This window comes from Sylvia atricapilla, chromosome 2 (genome assembly GCF_009819655.1).
Source record: "Sylvia atricapilla isolate bSylAtr1 chromosome 2, bSylAtr1.pri, whole genome shotgun sequence".
Classification (NCBI taxonomy): Eukaryota; Metazoa; Chordata; class Aves; order Passeriformes; family Sylviidae; genus Sylvia; species Sylvia atricapilla.
In genome coordinates this window covers 85,286,556-85,305,663 of record NC_089141.1, presented here as the reverse complement: position 1 = coordinate 85,305,663, position 19,108 = coordinate 85,286,556, and the positions used below count along the sequence as shown (strand labels likewise).

General features: G+C 42.0%; 1 protein-coding gene across 3 annotated transcripts in view; it reads right to left on the bottom strand.

The window, feature by feature from the left end:
* NPAS2 (neuronal PAS domain protein 2) overlaps positions 1 to 19,108 on the bottom strand; it is a 105,308-nt gene that overhangs the window by 36,685 nt on the left and 49,515 nt on the right. For all 3 annotated transcript variants that reach the window (XM_066313681.1, XM_066313682.1, XM_066313683.1), the window contains exons 2-5: positions 17,465 to 17,518; positions 12,510 to 12,658; positions 9,224 to 9,315; positions 5,848 to 5,937 (exon numbers count right to left, since the gene is read on the bottom strand). In XM_066313681.1, coding sequence (XP_066169778.1) covers positions 5,848 to 5,937; positions 9,224 to 9,315; positions 12,510 to 12,658; positions 17,465 to 17,518 — 385 coding nt within the window. The remainder of the gene's footprint in view (positions 1 to 5,847; positions 5,938 to 9,223; positions 9,316 to 12,509; positions 12,659 to 17,464; positions 17,519 to 19,108) is intronic.

The following is a 19,108-nucleotide window of genomic DNA, read 5'->3' as shown; positions in this document are numbered from 1 at the left end:
ATCACTGGAATTTGTTCTCTCCCTGAAAGAATGTGACTTGCAGGAGCAGTGAAGTTGAGGTCACCCTGAGCCAGCCAGGTCAGTCCCAGATCTAGCCCCTTTCTGAGGGGTTCCCTCAACTCCTGGGAAATGCCCTTGGGGCGGCAGGCCTTGTTCCCCAATTCCTGCACCCTGGCAGATGGGAGCAGGGAGAAGGGGACTTCCAAGTCTGGTCAACACGACTTTACAGCAGTTAGTCTCCAGGGAGGGGGACTTCATAGTGCCACCAACACAAGCCGTCCCTCTGGCCAGCCACAAGCTGAACGTCTGTGTGCCTCCAGCCTCATGATCAGCTGGCTTGAACCCAAAATCCATCCAAAATCTAGGAACTGAGATTTGGGAATGGAAAGAGGAGATGGATTTGTGCAAAACACCATGGCTGGCCCAGGGTGAAGAAGACAAAGAGTCTGTCACGGACTGCCAAGAGGAAGGTCTCCCTATGCTCAGCATGGTGACTAACCCAACACTAGCAGAGTGTATCTGAAAGGAAGCCTGAGATAAAGTGGCCCTCCAATGGCATCAACTTCCATCTGCCCACTTGGGACTACCTCAGGCTGAGCTGGCACACTGACACAGCTTTGTGTGTCATCAGACTGTACAGTCATGCTGAAAACATGTAAGCTCTGTATGAGACTGGCAAATTATTAACCATCATTTAGTTATGTAAGATTGTGCTTTGGTTTCCATCTGCTTTTTATTCATGCTACCTTTTCTGTGCGGAATTCCTGTTTAGGTGATGAAACTCATTGAGTAGACTTTAGAAATCAGAGTGCTATGCTTTATACACACACCTTGACAAGAATATATCACTTTAGATTATTCAGTTAAAAATATTATATATGCTCATTAATTGAATATTCCTGTTGAGAAGAGTACTTGAAAGTTAATTTTGTGGCTTTAGTTTGTGTTTTATTAATGTGAATCCTACTGATACAGTATGTGATAAAGGTTTTTAATATATCTATAAATACATACACACATCTATATACACATACTATACTTCACAAAATACAGTACATAATTTCATGTATTTTTTTTTCTTTTTGTGCTTATGAAGAAAGAGCCTTTGACAGGAAAATGCACTGGTAAGTTCTGTTCAAGTCTTAGGTGCAATCTCAGAAATTTTTTTTTTCCTGTAAATGACAATCATACCAACAGGTTAAATAATCTCCCTTCTAATCTGCAGTAACTGAAGGAAGACTAGCTCTGAACTATCAGCACCCCTCTAACTGAAACCTTTTGTCTCCATACTGTGATCAAGTTCAAATTCCAAACCTCTATTAGCTCTGCACTCCTCAGATTAGCTCTGCACTCCTGTTTCTGTTTCAGGTGATAGCTGCAGAGGCCTGTGACTACACCTATGGCTGGAGTTGCAAGAGAGTTTTGTTCCACACATCCCCTCAGAGCAACCTCTCACCCTGAGCACCAGGTATTCATCAATTTGCAAGCCCTGATAGTCACAGTTTTTGCTGCTATCATGTACCGTATCCACAATTTAATATTTGGTTTGCATCTTTGATCACAGGAAGTACCAACTTTTTTAAAAAAGAAGTTTGAAAAAAATGCCAAGGTTTCTATTTCTTACTGTATTTCACAACTCTTGACTCTTGCAGAGTCAAGGCACACCTGTATAACAGTGTACAGAACAGAATTTCTAGATCTTGTACATATCAAGACTTCAACAATGCTCTTGAATCAGTATGTCAATCCGTAATACATTGCTAAGTCAAACAGAGAGATGGAAGCAAATATTCCACTGTCTAATTGGAGCTGTAGAACATGCTGAGCAAGTTATTCAGAGCTAATTCTGCACCAGACCCAAAGACCAGATATCTGATGTTCATGGCAAAAAGGTGAGTGGTGAGACAGACAGGCTCTGCAAAGGGATCTGGACAGACTGGATCAAAGAGTTGAGGCCAATTGTATGAGAGTCCAACAAGCGAAGTGCCACATCCTGCACTCGGGTCACAACAACCCCATGGTGCTACAGGCTGGGAGCAGAGTGGCTGGGAAGCTGCCCAGTGGAAAAGGACCGGGAGTGCTGGTCCACAGCAGCTGAACATGAGCCAGTGTGTGCCCAGGTGGCCAAGAAGGCCAATGGTGACCTGGCCTGTGTCAGCAATGGTGTGGCCAGCAGGACCAGGGCAGAGATTGTCCTCCTGTATTTGCCACTGGTAAGGCCAGCCCTTGATTGCTGTGTCCAGTTCTGGACTGCCCAATTGGCCTCACACTGAGGTGCTGGAGCTCCAGAGAAGGACAATGGAGCAGGGGAAGGGTCTGAAACACAGGTCTTACGAGGAGCAGCTAAGGGAGTTAGAATTGTTAACATAAAGAAAAGGTGAGATAAGGTCTCAGGGGAGACCTTATCACACTCTTAAAACTATCTGAAAGGAGGTTGTGGTGATATGCAGGTTGGTCTCTTCTCCCAGGCAACCACTGACAGGACAAGGAGAAATGGCCTCAAGCTGCACCAGGGAGGCTCAGACTAGACATCAGGAAAAAATTTCTTCATGAAAGAATGGTTAAGCATGGGAAGAGGCTGCCCAGGAAAGTGGTAGAATCACCACCCCTGGAAGGGTTCAAAAAATGAGTGAATATTGCACTTTGCTTTAGTGGGCATGGTAGCATTAGATCAAAAGTTGGACTTGATGATTTTGCAGGTCTTTTCTGACCTGATTCTATTGACAAAATTTGACCATCAGTGATAAAAATGGATCAGTTAGAGGGGAATGGTTTGCAGCTCTGTCTAATTATTCTGCAGTGGGCAGTTCTGTGCCACTAGCTGAGACGGCCACAGAGTATTGCTGAATGAGACAAGCAAAGCAGATAAAAGATAAACTACAGTGATTGTGGACAGACTTGCTGGATGAACTATGTTAATGCATAGTTATGCTGCTAAGCCTGGAATCTACTCTGCTGCTAAGTGAAGCTTTGGAGTATTTACTGCTGAAAACTAAGGCAAGCAAAGAATACCTTTGCCTACATGGATGCTGGTCTGTTCTAAATACAATACATCAAGTTCTGCAATAATGGGATGCATAGTTAAAATATTTCTGCAGTTTCAACAGAACAGCTGTACTGCAAAATGGAACTCCTTCCTCATAATTTCATTGCTTTTACCAGGCAATGAGATAGTGGTGAGGAGGAAAAATTCCTGCTGCAGGGAGAAAAACTCAAAGGAACTAAGCAAACAGGGTCACTAGAAAAGGGATGGTGGAGGCCTGCAAATGACACAGCTTTCTTTCCCATCACCACAAAAAATAAAGATGGCTATGCACTTGTGTGCTGGGATTTGGCCCCTGAATCAACCTGTATGTCCTGCACTGATTCCCACTGCTACCCTTTAACAGCAACACAGCATGCTTAACTTTTGTGCGCTGTAAGGTGCTATGTCCTGGATTTTTTCACCCTGACATTTGCCTTAAGCACCCAACACAGCAGAGCAGCTCCTTGAGTCTCACTGGGTAGCCCCTGAGGAGAAATCTCAACCCTGCCAGGGACCCTCTGAAAAAGTAGGCAAGAAGGGACAGGGAAGACCCTTCTCAAGAGACTGCATATTCTTGGGAGGCATAGTGTACCATCTGACTGGCAGATGCTATGAGCTGTGATCAGATTTCAGTGAGTTCACTTCAGTTAGAGTCATCCTTAGAGTCATGCGAGCTAGACCTCTTAACTGACCCTAAGAGTATTCTCCAGGTCTTGTTAAAAAAAAAAAAAAAAAATTAGAATTACAACAGGTACATTTGTGCTTAAAAATTCCCAATGGAAGTAAGGGAAGCTGTGTTAAAGAGAACCACATATATTTGTTCTCAGCACTGGAAACATTCATGATTTTATGAACGAAAATACATCAGTTTTCTTAACAGGAGCCCTCAGAGAGCCCTGCTCTGCATTCTGCCCAGTTTTGCTTTCCTTTCATTGCTCAAAGCAGAAGATTTGCAGAGTATTTTTTCCCTGTTGTCACAGAGGAGAAAGAATTGGTATTTTGTCCCTCAAACAGTGACTGAATTTAGCTTACAAATAGATCCTTGAGGTAAACAAAATAAGCCACATAGATTTTCCAGATAGCACTCTGATCGGTTTTAAAACTTAAAAAAAACCCAAATGGCAAGGACAACAGAAGACTAAAATACCCAGTGTGCACCTAGATGCACTCTCAGCTTGGCCCCTGCCCATGGCCATAGCGATTTGCCAACCTGGGATAGGCAGAAGCCTTTACTCCTTGTTCAGTTGTGGCCTCTGGGATGCTTCCTCTGCATGTGTGAGCTGGTGGGGCAGTTGTTAAGCATTACCACTCCAACAGCTTCAGGAAGGTCTGCTACACCTCCAGCCCTGCCAGGTTGGTCCCTGGCTTGGACTGCCATGTGCTGCTTCTATGCAAATAAAAAGTGATGTCCATCTTCATCCTTATTTTGGGCTGGATACCACGTAAGGTTATCACACAAAGCATGTCTTTGGGAGAGAAAACCAATTTAGTTTCTGATGGTCCAACTCAGGAATCATACAGCGAAATCTCTCCATGTTCAGTCAGGGCTTCAGATTTTAGGCACAGAGTCTGAAATGTGTCTTCCTAAAGAGGAACACATTCCCACAGCAGATCTATCTTCTCCATCAAGAATCAGCATTTGGAAGGGATATCAATGAAACCTCCAAATGACGAAAGACAAGGAAATTTCATAGAAATCAGTAAGTGTATGAAAACCCTGTGTGCAGGACAGAACTCTCTCCACCCTTGAAATGAGCCAAATGTCAGAAAATAGTCAAGTACTGGTCTTCTAAACTGTTGAGAATGAAAGAAAACTGAAATAGATAGACTCAGTTTAATCTGTTGTTGCATAGCAATATTTTTGCCTTTACCAGGAGCTGCTCTTTCATCAAGTTCCTTTTGTCTCAGAAGAAAGTAATTTTTTTTCTTATTCCAGCAAGGTAGTGTTGTGAAATACATTTGTCTGGGCGGAAAACATAATACTTATTTGGTGAAAACTAAATGAGAGAAGGAGAATTGTAATTTTCTTAAGAACATGGCAGGGGGTAGTACAATAATGATTTGGCAGCTAATTTTTTCTCCTGGGCATGTATTTATTTGAGACCAGGATACTGAAAATGAGTGTGAGGATTAATCCATAGTTATTGTGCCATTTCTCCTAGAGCAGCCTTAGCAACAGGAGCAGGGTTTGGAGCAGCCCCTCACCCCTGCTCCTCCAGCCCAAGCCAATGCACACGGGAGCGTCTCCTGGAGCAGCACACAGATAAAAGCAGCTGAATGTGCTGGAGCACTGGCTGGACTGGCGCAGGGGTGCACCCAGCATTGGCTCCAGCAGCACCTCCTGGGAGCACCCTGAGCTCCCCTTGGGGAAGCACAGCAGAACTGCAGGGAGTGCTTGTCAGCAGCCTCTGGCTAACTCCAGATTCAATGGGGTTTTTGTCCTTTACCTCCCTGGGAGCAGAATAAGGCCCTAACAAGCTTCTCACTGGGCTGCCAGCAGCACTGGTGCTATTCTCTGCTAGCTTAGAAATCAGAGATGAAAAAGATCAGCCAGGTCACCCTGTCCCTCCCCTGGCCAGACTATTCCTGCAGAGCTTTTTCCATTGAAGCTGAAGTGCCTCATAGCAACAAAATCCTGAAGGGTATGAATCAGATAGAGTGCAGAGCTGAGCAACAGCAGCAGCCAGCATAATGCAGGGACAAACTCCTTCACAACATTTTCAGGGAAACACCACCCCCAGCACTGTTTTACATCTGTTTCTAAAAGTGCAGTGACCAATTCTACAGTGTGTAGTAGAAAAGCCAATGCCAGAATTACTCACCGGTAAATGCCCTAGTAGAGGTGTGATGCTGTCAGACACATAGATGATGCTTCCACCTGTGGTTACTGCTATAATGAAGCCATCTAATGCCTAAGGAAAACAGACAAGTCGAGAGTGCTTTAATAGGAATGAGTGGTGTAAACAGGACATCTCATCATGGGTTGATCAAGACAGTTTGACTTCGGCACCATATTGTTATCAAGTTGTAGGAATGTTATCTCAAGTTGCAGAACAGTAATTCTCTGATTTTACAGTCTGATTTAACTTTTACAAGATTCTTTGTAGTCTAGTAAAACCTACTATTGAAGCAACAAAGGCTCACAGGAACATTTCATGTCTCAGTTTTTAAATTAATCACACATTTTAATAATGCAAAATGACTAAGACTGGATCCCTTGGAAGTTATTAAAATGAACATTTGAGCTCTGTGTAAATATCAAAGGACGATGAAAGGATGCAGTCCTATCTCAAAATGGTACTTCTCTGCAAACCCCATAAATCTCAGTTTGTATTAATGTAACATTGTATATTACCGGGCTTTCATGTAAGTAAAAGCAATGCAAATGATCAAATAATCCTTAGCCTGAGTTTTAATTGAGTGATTTATTTTAAAGGTCATGGTATTAGATTACTCATTCCAAGAGAAATTCACCCTTCTGCAGAGTTTCTTCCTCACTTTGGTCCCATCTTGTGGTAAGCCCCTTCACTCCTGAAATGTCAGCCTTATCCCCACCCTCTGCATAGGAGCAAATTCAGCTTCAAAATGAGTTTCTTCTTTATCTGAGCTGCCAAGTTTTGAGCTAAGTTTTGTTCAAAATTAAACCTAGGTAGGTTTTGAGATCTAAGGCAAGATTAACTTAATTTTTCGGGGATTCTCCTCAGAGTGAACTGAAGCTAGATGATCTTTAGATCACCATAAGGAGAACATCTCAAAAAATTAGGACACAACAGTAAGTGCTCAGAGAATATATTAAAACCTTCCCATTGCCATTAGGGAGCCACCGGTGAGGCTCCCACCCTTCAAGCAAGTGGAGCAATTCTGGGTCCTTACTATCAGTTCCCTGATGTTCTGGTGTCAGCGTTGCCAGCAGTATTTGAGCAGCAAAGGCACTGCAAGCACGACTGAATCAGAGCAGGGTTTGACTGTACTCCAGTGGCCATACCTGCTCAGGAGACAGGTGTACTGCAAACAGCCTGATCAGAGAGCCACGGCGTTACAAAACCGTACCGCAAATCCCAGCCTGCCTCCAAGCCAGACTTGCAGTTGATCTTGTAAGCCACAGCACATCCTTCCCCCCTGCTGGCTTCAATAAGGGAAAGAATTCTGAGAACACTGTAATATGCTAATTGTTTAAAAAAAAAAAAAAAAAAGGAAAACACAAAGCCTTGAATAAAGACACAAACATATGTTCCTTTTTCCAGAGAATGCTGAGCACCCACAACTATTTAAGTCAATGGGAATCTGCTGGTGCTTCAATCTTTCGAAAAGCAAGTCAATAACATATACCCCAGTAGAAGAGTGTGTGTTTAGCATCTCTGAAAACCCTCCAGCTGCTATAGTGAGTTTGATTTTGTTAATCTAGGTGCAGAGAATATGTTTTTATTTAGTGCAGTACATTCAAGCTGTTTTCTAAAAAAGCATGATAGCTGTTAACCCATAGAAGAGAGCAGTGGTTTTACAAGGCAGTTTGATCATGCATGTTACTATAGTGAAGGTTGTTAGTTTTTAAAAAATCAAGTCTTTATTTCATATCCAATGCAAATTACACACAGTGACTCATGTCAGAACTCTGTGGTAAAATCAACTTAATGTGTGCATAACTCTTGTTTTTATTTACTTGCAACTGGACATTCCAACATTAAGAGAGCATTTTCCTCTTCAAAGCGTTTTCTTTTGCATCAGTACCAGACAGACAAACAGAACCTAATGACCACTGAAATTTGGTGACAGCCTTTTCAATGTGGTAAGAAAAGGCCATTTTCAGTAAAGCTGATATATTACTGCAGTCAATTATGCCTTGAGTATTTTGAATTAGTGCTTGGAAAAAACCCTTCCCATCTTTTAATAACAGGATGGGAAGAACTTCAAGCAGTTTTGTTCAAATGCTAATAAAATAAGATTAGTAGAAAGGGAAAATAGCAGGGAATGATGAACATCTGGCACAACAGGACATCCCCAATACCCAATGTTATCTTGAAGGGCATGGAAAATCAGAGTAGCAAGAAGGTGATTTATAAGCTGGGAAACCAAAAGTGATTGTTTTAATCTAAAATTGTGTAGCATACAAGTGGAATCAACAAAGGCCCAGCCTGTCAAAACAACAGTCAATTTATTGCTATCTGAGGAACATATTTCAGTGCACACTGAAGGAGTTATGTGTGTAAAGTTCCTGTGCACAGAGATGGAAATGGGCGGCTGTCAGAGCAATGGGAGCAAAGTGTCCCATAAAACTGGTCCATGGGAATCTCATCACAACAAATTGCAATGGCCAAAGGACTGCCAGCCCCTGGGAGCCAGCAACGTGCCCCGGTTTTATGTCACTCCTTGGTGAAGTGAAGTTGTTCCCCAACATCCTTCCCTGCCCACCACCAGAGCCTGGATCATGTGTCATGTTCATAGCATTTGTGGGAGGACAAGAAGCTTGCTCTCAAAGGACACTGTGGGGCTATGCAACATCCGTGTGTTTAATACAGGAGAAGACCCTTGGTAAAGGCAGTTCTAGCTATTACTGAGAGAGAAAAATGCATTCTAGCAACTCATTTGCTTTCCATTTTGAACCTATATAAACACCATTGAGCTGCCTTCCTTCAAATCCCAGCTAGCATTAAAAGAACCTATGCTATAACTTAAAAAGTATGATTGCAAAATGCTAGAATAGGAAGTGTTTGACAAGGGCCTTGCAAATCAGAGTGGGAGTACCAACTGTATCAAGCCAAGAGGAGCTGTCAGCCTTTGCCTGCTTGTTCAGCACCTAGCACTAGAGGGACGTGACACCACTGCGTTTCAGGTGCTAGTCTTGCATAAATATTAGATGCTAATAACGCCTTCCAAGAACAGGAGAAAAATGGCCATGTGCCCTTTACCTCACCTCTGGTTGTAAAAAAAAAACCCATAACCTGTGAGTTGAATCTTTGCCCTGAACTGCTTTTCTTGGGAGCTGCTGCCCAGCTTTGCAGGCTGTGGCAGCACAGCACAACGGTACAGCTGAGAGGGAAGAGCAACACTGAGGACTTTAATCCCAGTGACAGCTCTGCTTAATGGTAAAATACAGCAGTTCCCCAAACCTCCTCTTCTGGAACTACAGATAACAGTTTATTCTAAATGCATGCGCATGAGTGCTAGACAAAATTAGGAAAGGTATATACACATGTTTACCTCCAACATCAGCTGGGTGAATTCTTCATTGCTGAGAAATGAAGGTTTCCAGTCCTGCTGAATTTCAGAAATCTCCGTCTGTGCTGAGACTTCTAGACAAATAGAACATTTACATCTTTAAAATTCAGATTAACTGCTATACTGCAATATTACATATGAGTTGCTATAAAAAGAAATAAATAACCTTTGTATTCAAAAATTGCAGTTTTCAAGCCTGAAATATTTTCCTTGTTTTCTACTCAAGTCAACTTGTACTGACTTCAGTGGGAGCCTGCATTCACAAGGCCATTGGCCTCAAGCAGAATTACTGGGGTATTGATCAAAAGATAAAACCACTTTGCATGAAATTAAAATCAAGGCAAGGATTAACACATGTCAAATTGCTATTTACAATTTACAGCTTCAAAATCAGGATGCTGGAGAGGGTTCAACCTATAGCTTCTGTGCCAAAAAGAACAGCAAGAAAGCTCCTCCAGAGGAACCCCAAAGGGCTGTGACCCCTAACTGCAGAGCTGTTGCTCTGTTTCCCAAAAAGAGAGTGAATCACATGCATTTGCAGCAGCTTTTACACCAGTGCTACTGCCACCATTCTCTCCCTGCCTTCAGCCACATGGTGCAGGGCAGCCCAGGAGAGGGAATGGAGTACCAGCATCTCACCCCAAATCCAGTCTGGAGGGCAGGGTCCCCTGTGCTGCCAGCCCATAAAGCCTCAAGAGGAGATGTGCCCCACTGCTGTCCAATCCTGACCCCATGGCAGCCTGCAGAGGGCTCGCTCCTAGAGGGCTTTCCATGGAGGGGTGCAGACACACTGGGATAACAAGTCACAGCTTTGCACTGAAACTGGGGACCATGCTGGATAGCTGGTTGCACTGTTTGCCTTCGGAAACAGTCACTTATGTTAGCTCTGAGACAGGATTCTGGGGGACAGCTCTAATTTAGAGAAACTTGAGCTGGTTTAGTTTGCTGCTGACTCTGCTTCTCTAGGAGTGCTCCCTAATAGCTCTAGTAGTGAGAGGATGGTGAGCACAGACTGTCTTCTCTTTTCAGCACCTCCTGCTAATTAATCTTGTTGATTAACACCCCCAGAGCATGTAACACTCAGTGCTCCGTATTCAGAGCACATAGGCAAACTGGCCAGAGAAATGCAAATGGATAAATTATACCAAAGACAGTAAATTTTTACGAGTGCCTGTGCATTTTGTCACTGAGAAAGAGATCAAAGCCTCTGTTCAGGCTCTATTAGTGGAGATGCAGCCATTTGCTCCTACCAGCTTGTTTGACTCTCTTTCTGCCCTTCTGGGGGCTGTCACTGGCAGCACGGCAACTCTCCACAGCCCCCAAGATTTTACACACAGGTTTGAAAACCAGACTAAGGAAAAAGAGTCCACTGGATTTTTTAAAGTAGTACCAGACTATAGGATACTTTCAGCAGATCTGTAGCTTGGAAAAGCCAATGTACATGAAATGGTGACTGTTGGGAGAATTACTTGAGATTTGGGAGATTCTATGGATTATAATGAAGGAGGCTGTTAATAAAGAAAAAAACTTGAACATTTATCTTCTCCTCTGTTATAACTAAAATCTTGGTTTAGCCTACTAAATGGAAGGCCAGTATGACTCAATAAACCAGATCCAAAGTACACTGAGGATAATCAACACTTTTAAATGCTGATGCTTTGTAATATATTTTGTGACTACTAATCTGGTTTAAAAATAGATAACATTGGCTTTTTTTAGCAAGTGCACAAACCCCAGTCGCATTTTGACCTACTTGCTGTGGAAAGAATTGTGACTGATAGCTTTCTTTCACTGAGTTGTTTTTCAAACAAAAGCACCTTTTGGAGTAACTTATTTGGACCTTCAGCTATACTTATAAATTTATTTCAAATCTTGGGTAATTGTTCTTTGCTTAGCTTTATAATTGAGCATATTCACATCTTCCTTTGCCTTAGGCAGCTAGAAAAAAAAGTTAAGTTATTACTATAATATTTTAAAAGTGTATATAACTATTAAACCTTGAGATGTCCTGGTCACCCCCTCCTGTACAAAACCATAGGTTAATGGTTGGACTCATTGGTCTTAAATGTCTTTTCCAACCTAAACAAATATATGATTCTATCTTGTCTGTGGTAAAAATTAATTCCAGGAAAAATGCACTCTAATGACAGAACCATTATAATTATTTCCTCAGTAAGATTGACATTTGTGACTCCATTCTGTTGCCAGCTATGATATAAGAGTTTTAATGGTCTTTCTTCTTACACCCCGAGTTCTCCAGAGTGCATGAGGGAGGTGCTGGATGAGCCAAGGTAAGCCAGGTAGCATAGTGCATCATCTTTTGAGACCTTTTTCTGCTTTCTAGGACCAGAGGCATTCCCCACAGTCACCCACAAAAACCAATTCCTCATAGGGGCAGAGCAAGAGAGCCCCATTTTAAACCAGTGCCCTGATTTATACAGGAGAAGCATTTCAGTTGACCACAACTGTTGGGTATCAAAGCATCAGGAAGGCCACAATGCACATTCCTCCATCTGAGTAGAAGCTAGACCAGAGAAAGTAGATCAGAAGGGTCAGAAATCTCCTCTGCCCTCTTTGAAGGCACATTTCTAGGGGATTTAACTGTCACTGGTAGAGCATTTTAAAAAATAAACTGCCAGCTTTCCAATGCTGAATTTGACTACTACAATTGGATGCTGTGCACATGTGATGTAGCTTCTGCTTGTGCAAACTGGGTGAAGCATGTCAACTATCTGTGGATGCAATTTGCTGATGCCAACTTCAAAAACAGAGGTGCTTTCTGGTCTCAGTTTTCTACTCAGTGTGGAAAATTGAGTCCTACACAGTCCACTGAGGAGCTGGGGTGCTGAACAGATTGCTTCCCTGCATTTTTTTGGCAGAGAAACTGGGGTGAATGCTTTGTTCTTCTGCTCAGAATGTTGCAAATTTCGAGTAAGGCAATCTTCCCTCTGCTCCCAAATCTCTCTTGTTCAAAGCATCTGTCTTCTTCTTGAGTGCTGCAGGGTACTGTTGCCCTCTTTCCCCCAGTTGCTACCATTTGCCCCCTTCTCTAGCAGGTTGAGAGTCATCTTCAACTGATGAACAAACAAGGAGATGGATTTGGGCAGTACAGTGTCTGCAAATGATCTTTTTTGATGAGACAGAAAAAACCTCAAATACCTTATGCTGGCACTTTTAGGTCCCTCAAGCCATTCTGATAATCACTGAAGGAAACAGGATATTATAGTGACTGTCTGGCGAGTGCATGAAGAGCTACACTAAATCTTACCATTGTGTTTCTGCAGAAAGCCGATGACTTTTTCCAGCACAGTAGTTTTGTCCATTTTGCGAGTGTTGCCTGGAAGCATGGAGCTGAGCTCTTTGATGAGAACATTGAACTGATCGCGCCTCTTCTTCTCAGACTTGTTACGCGAAGCCCTGTAGACAGGGGAAAAGAAACAAAGGATGAGCAGCCCAGGAATGGAAATGATCATGTACCTGCTCTTTGCAATCTGTATACATAAAATTAGCTTGCTGCATGCGTCAACGTGTGAAGATTGACACTGGACTCCAGCAAAGCTGCAGAAGCGAGTAGGAGACAACATTCCCACCCCCTGCTCTTGTCTTTGAGCCACCTTTAGTGCCCAGTGGGGAGATGGAGGCTCTGCTTACTCCTCTGTACTGCCTCTGGACATTCTGGCTGACTTTATCAGGACATTGTGGCTGAGCCTATCATGACAACTTGTAGTTGAAGGAGCTCTGTCCATCTCCCAGACATATGTAGGATCTTAAAAATTCGGTCTCTGGAGAGGCACTCAGAGTGAGAAGAAACAGGAATACTATGACAACGGCAAAATTGTCCATGAAGAAGAAGAGTGGAGACTGGATCATACCCATCTGTGCAGTCTTCACAGAAGAGACAGACCCCAGTCCAGCAGCTGTTGCACTGGAGCTGGAATGATCTAGAAGGACCTGCCCACTTTGGTCACAGGTGCTTTGCCTACCTCCAGGCCGGCAGAGAAGAATCAGGATGTTGTCTTCCAGTCATTAAGATCAGAGATCTGAGTAGAAGTTTCTGCAGCTCCCATAAGGTTCGTATGCCACTTTGTTCAGTCCCCTTTCCAGGGTCACAAGGACAAGCAGGAGAGAGGGCATCAGCATGGATTGGGTCTGAAGCTGGGATGCATTGCCAGGCTTGGGGTCTTGGAAGTGCCAGCAGTGCTTGCCCTTCATCCCTGTGTGCCACTGGGAAAATGAGTTTCAGTGCCCCAATTCTCTAGGTTTAAAACGAAGACTCTACAGCTTTCTTCACCAGTCTCATCTGTTTAGCATACAGATTCCTCAGAGGAGCCTGCTTCTGCTGCTGTGTTTCAAGAGCTCAAAGGAAGAAGGGATCTAATTTCATTTGGGGTGTTTTGGCACCATCATAACACTGTCATTAAGGCTGTTGATAATCTTTTCAGCATGCACACTTAGGGTTTTTTAACTCTGTGTCGATCTGTACACACACATGTTCTTACTTGTTCTCATGAATATGTCAACTATTTGACTCAAAGGTTATCACCTGGACTTCTATATCCATGTGGAAATAGAAATAAGCATGGCCCAGTAGGTTTGTTTGTTCTTCTGCAAGGTCCTCAAGCAGACGAGATTTGCCTTGTCAATTACGTAAAGATCTAAAAATCTGGTTACATGTAGATGGGAAAGAAAAGCCAAAAGGCCAGTTCTCACTCAGCTTCTCAGTCCCAGCTACCTCTGCTGTGACTCAAAGCAGTTCTGGATGCACACGGCTGAAAATCAGAGCTGAATTTAGCCCAGCATCTACATCCCCTGTGAGAACCAGGATGGTAATAAACATTTTCAGCAGAGAAATCACTACAGAGGCTTCTGAATGTTACTACTGACAGAGGGGTAATTTTTGTTTGTCTTGCTCTCAGCCCTGAACACACTTGGAGATACACTGGATAGGAGCCAATGCTTGATTATTTTACAGCTTTGAACACAAGAGATTGGGTGGATACTGCCTGACTGATTTCAGCTTGCTCTTATTACACTGCAAAAGGCTGTCAGAACAAGATGTGAAAAGCTTCAGCCTTATCCTATTTCTCTACAGTTCAGGGCAACGTTAAGAATGTCAACATTTTACTTCCTCATAATTCAATCCTCAGTTCATTTTAAGCTTAAAGAGTCCAGATTTCCCTGAAAATAAACCACCAACTGTTAATAAGGAATGTGTTGCTTTAAAAAAAAAAAAAAAAAAGAAAGAAAGAAAGAAAGAAGCCTTCACAGAAATATAAAGTATCTATTTTTAACACTTGACATTTTATTCACAAAGGAAATATAAAAAACTCCTCTAGTGGAAATAACTCTACCAAGATATGAATCGATGATCACAGTAAAGTTTTGAAAAGGAAAAAATGAGAAAAGATTGGAAAAAATGATAAAAACTATCCCTACACAGGTGAAAATACTTTGTTTAGTAGAGTTATAAATGCATGAAGCAAGATAGTTTTCATCATTTCCCTTTGAAGATTATTTCCTAGCCTTGCTTACTTCACTGCTAGGGCACACAATTACAGTAAGCCCAAACAACCTCTGTCTTAATTCCATACTACTTGTCCCAGTTCTCCTCCCTCCTTGCTACTCCACAAAGATTATAGCATTTTCAAGGGGAAGGAGGAGATCCAGCATGAATAAAATCAAGACTTTAAGTGAATACAGCTAAAGGCAATACAGAACAGCCTGAATTCAGAATGATCAAAATCAACAATTTAACAGCCATTTTTATTTGCTTACATATATGCTGCTTGTTGTCTTAGACAGACACTAACTGACTTGTAGATGCTACATTTCGCTAATTTACAATGAAATGTGACTTTACATTAAATTTCAGATTTCTTCTGGCTGTCCAGTGGAGTGTGTTATATATGCATCAATGGAAGTAACAGTACCACATACCTTCATTCAGATTCTTAAATTTACTTTTTATTTCAGTGGAAAATGGCAGGTAGTAGTCTTCATGATTAAGCACTTTCTCATGGTTCACTTCAAGCTGGCTTTGGTTGGAATTTGGAATTCAACTGAATTGCAAAAAAAGTATTTTAAAATCATATACTATTAAAGCAAACTGAAAGAAGAGCAAATAGAGAAAAAAGTGCACAAAGCACACCTTTTGTTTAGAATTAATAAATCTCCATAACCAAAATAAATCTCATCTAGCACCAAAGAACTGAAAATGAAACTACGGCTTCTGATCTCAGAAGATCAGAAAACCTTCACATAGGTCTTCAGTGTTCCCAAGTGTGGTGCCATCATATCCACATTTTAGTCCTCAGGTCTTCGGAGTTGCGCATTAGGGAGTCAGGCAATGCAGAGCAGGGCTCGACTTAACCAGTGCTCTTCCTGAAGGAAGAGTTATATATCCTTGCCAAATACTAAACACGTGGCAAAAGGCTGTGAGTCCAAATGCCTCTTCTCAGGAGAGGATGGATTTTTTCGTATCTATGTAGTACAACCTGACGTGCCTAATAAATTGCAGCAGACATAGATGGTGTATTTGCGTATCTCTACACACACCTAACCTGAGTAACTCAGCTTCTGGCTTGTGTCCATCCCAAAATCTGAGGTCCAGAAATTTTCAGTCTCACCTACTTTTAAGAGAGAAAATAAAAGGAGAGAGCAATTTCCTGGACTTTTTAATCCCCTCTGGTGTTTCTCAGCCCTGAGGGACCCAGTTGTTATAGCAAATAGAAGAAACAAAAAGCATTTCCCTTGTGGTAGAGGACAAGTGAGAGGCCTCAGTTTACAAGACATAGCAGCAGAATATTCACCAAATAGCTTCTCCTAAGTTTGACTCTTTCTGGAAGGAAACTTGTAGCTTTTAAATTAATCTGAACCATTCCAGTATAATGTATTAACTTTCAATTTTCATGAAGCATCTCATGATTTCAAACTCAATTTCAACTTTAGCTTTATTTCTAAAAAGCAAAATGAACTTAAATTACAATTTGAACAAGCAGTTTCCTTTTTTAATTTTTAAAGTTACAAAACTTTTTTATGGACCCTGATAGAGGCCTGCCCCAGGGTATGACAAAAATTCCTTCTGGGAAACAAACAACATGAAAACCATACCAGATGGTGATGACAATTGCCCATAGCGAGGATACGTGTTATCCTATTTTTTCATATATGCATTCATTAAATGAATTTTTTTTTACTAAACAATTAGCACACAATTATCTTGAAGATGATCTGGCCTTTAGTAGGTGAAGCAGTGCTGCAAGGTGGGCTCCTTTCTGCACCCTCCGAAAGGAAGCAAGGGGGAACAGCTGAGCCTGGCTGCAGCCTGTGCTGACCTATATTGGTGAGACAAAGCTGCAGGGAGGGAAGGAAGCAGAGAAGGAATCAAAAGAGATGAAACTGGATCAACTGCTTGTGCCTGGACTGGAAATACTCTCATTAGAGGGAACCAAGGGGAAAAATGTGGGCAACCTCTGGCTCTCTCTAAAGTAATTAAACTGTGAGCTGAGGCACTGATAACCTCGAATGCTTCCAAACTGCTTTTCTGCAGATGCCGGCCAGCTCTGATAGTTATTAAGAGTTTCACTGCCACAAGTCTTCTGCCTTGAAACACATCTCTTCTCTCCCAACAAAGGGTTCACAATGAATTCCCACCAACTGGGACTCCATGGAGTACAGACTGTATGTGAATGTAGGTTTTTGCCAGTCTAAGGCTAACTTTTCGTGGTCTTTCTCTGCTCCGAAGGTAACTTGCAGGTGTTTTCACTGCTGTGAGATAGGCACTGATGAATAAATGACCATTCTTATAGGGAAAAACCCCCACTATTTCAGTTATTTTCTTTTGTAGAATGTATTAAAAAAAAAAACAAAACAAAACAAAAAACAAAACAAAAACCTGCAACATTTTTGTACACTCTGGAAGCTCAGATGATGTATTATAGTGGCAGAAGTATGTTGTTGGTGCTTCAGTTCTGATGTTCTGCAGTAATGTGAAGAAAACGATCAATGCCTTGGCTTTTTTAACATTTTCCACAGGATACATTGCTAGATTATTTTCTTCTCACAGTGCAGCCAGGAGTAGGAGTCTGTGAGATGGCAGTTTTTCACGTTGTGTTTGACTGTATTTTACTCTCTTGCTCCTTGATTAATTGATTACGGATAAAACAGCTTCTGCAGCAACAAACATTATCAAGCTCATCACAGAGAGTTACAAAAGATACTCACCTCTTTGCCCTGTCTTTCTCATCTTCATCCATTAGATTGTCTAAGCAGTTTTTTCTGTTGAAGGAATGCAAGAATCATTATGAATTGTCATTTTGTTAGCTCTATTTGCAGGTTAATCTCACAGTCACTCTATTTCAATTTAATAACACAGTGATGATATCCAGGTCAGATAAATGTGTCAGCAGTGCTCTGTGCCACAGTCCTTGATTTTAGGAAATATCCATTGAGGGTAATGTTTTTCCTGTGCATTATGCTACCCTTAGGGTCTCTGGCAGGGATCAAGGCTCCCAGGCACCACGTGGTGCATCAGCACAGTACAAAAACAGTCACTTCTTGGGGATTTTTTTGTGTGGAGGTTACTCTCTGCAAACTTGTAGGCTGGATGAGCCCCGGGCCTGCTCAAGCTGAAAAGCATTTTCACTGCTCCCATATTCCCACCAAAACCACCTTCAGTGCAAGAGTCAGCATCACTGATGCCTTTGCCTTCTCAGGCGGCTCTTCCTGCTGGGAAGCTTTTCATCCTCTGTACATCTTGACCCAAAGCCAAGAAAAATGGCAACTCTACTGAATTACATCTCAAATTCAAAGTACCTTTATAAATCCCACTGCCTAAGCCATACTGAAAAAACTATTGCACCCAGTCACACCACCTGCCCAGCCATGCTGGCACCAAGCATGGGGACTGGCCCATCCCCATTACTCTTTTTGCTAATCTTCACCAAAATGTTGTGACCTCAGCTTTGTAGTTCAACTGCTCCAGCAATGTGAGCTGTAAGGAGAAAAGGGTAAATCGGCTAAATTAAGTAAATTTGCGTAGGCAAGGCAAAGGGAAAAATACAAAAGCAGCCCAGCTGAAAGCTGAGTGCCTCAGAAACACTTATCACTAGCTTGTCACTGCCCACTCTCCTTTGCTCTGTGACCGTATGAGAAAGTGACACTTGATCTGTAATCACTTCAGCCCAAGAAGGAAACTCTGGGCTACTGCACCTCTTATGGCATCTGGCACCCCTTTTGGGTGCAAAATCCATGTGCTGCTGCACTCCACACACATACTTTCTGAAACAGCAGCACAATGCCCCTGGATATTTTCAAAGCCTCATTTTCAAAGCAGTGGTGTAATGATTGGCAATGATAACACACTTTTTCAGCAATGTTTCTCACATAATGAGACCTCAACATGTAAGACAAGAATAAAATTGGAAGGGAGGAGGAAGGAAGTTAATTGCTAGGCTTTATTTAAGCCCATGTTATTTTCTACATATGAGTCACACATAAATTTGCCTGTTTAAAGAACATTTTATGAAAAAAAACAAAGTGAAAATGTAACAATAGTAAAAACAGTGATTCTGTTCCTAGTTCTCTTAAAGTAATATTCTACCTGGTCATTACTCAACAGTTAGGTAAGAACACAAAACTACCCCATAGCTTTTTAGCAAATGAGTTACCAGGAATTAGAGCCACTGGTCACTGATTGGAGGGTAAAGCTACTACATATTGGCACTCCACTCTTTGATGAAGGATCAGCAGGAAATATGAGGGCCAAGGGACTAGTTTTTTGGTCAAAACTGGTGAATTTAAATTGCTGAATCCCATTATACAGAACAAAACAACAAATAATACCATGTAGTTTTTAGATTTTTTTTC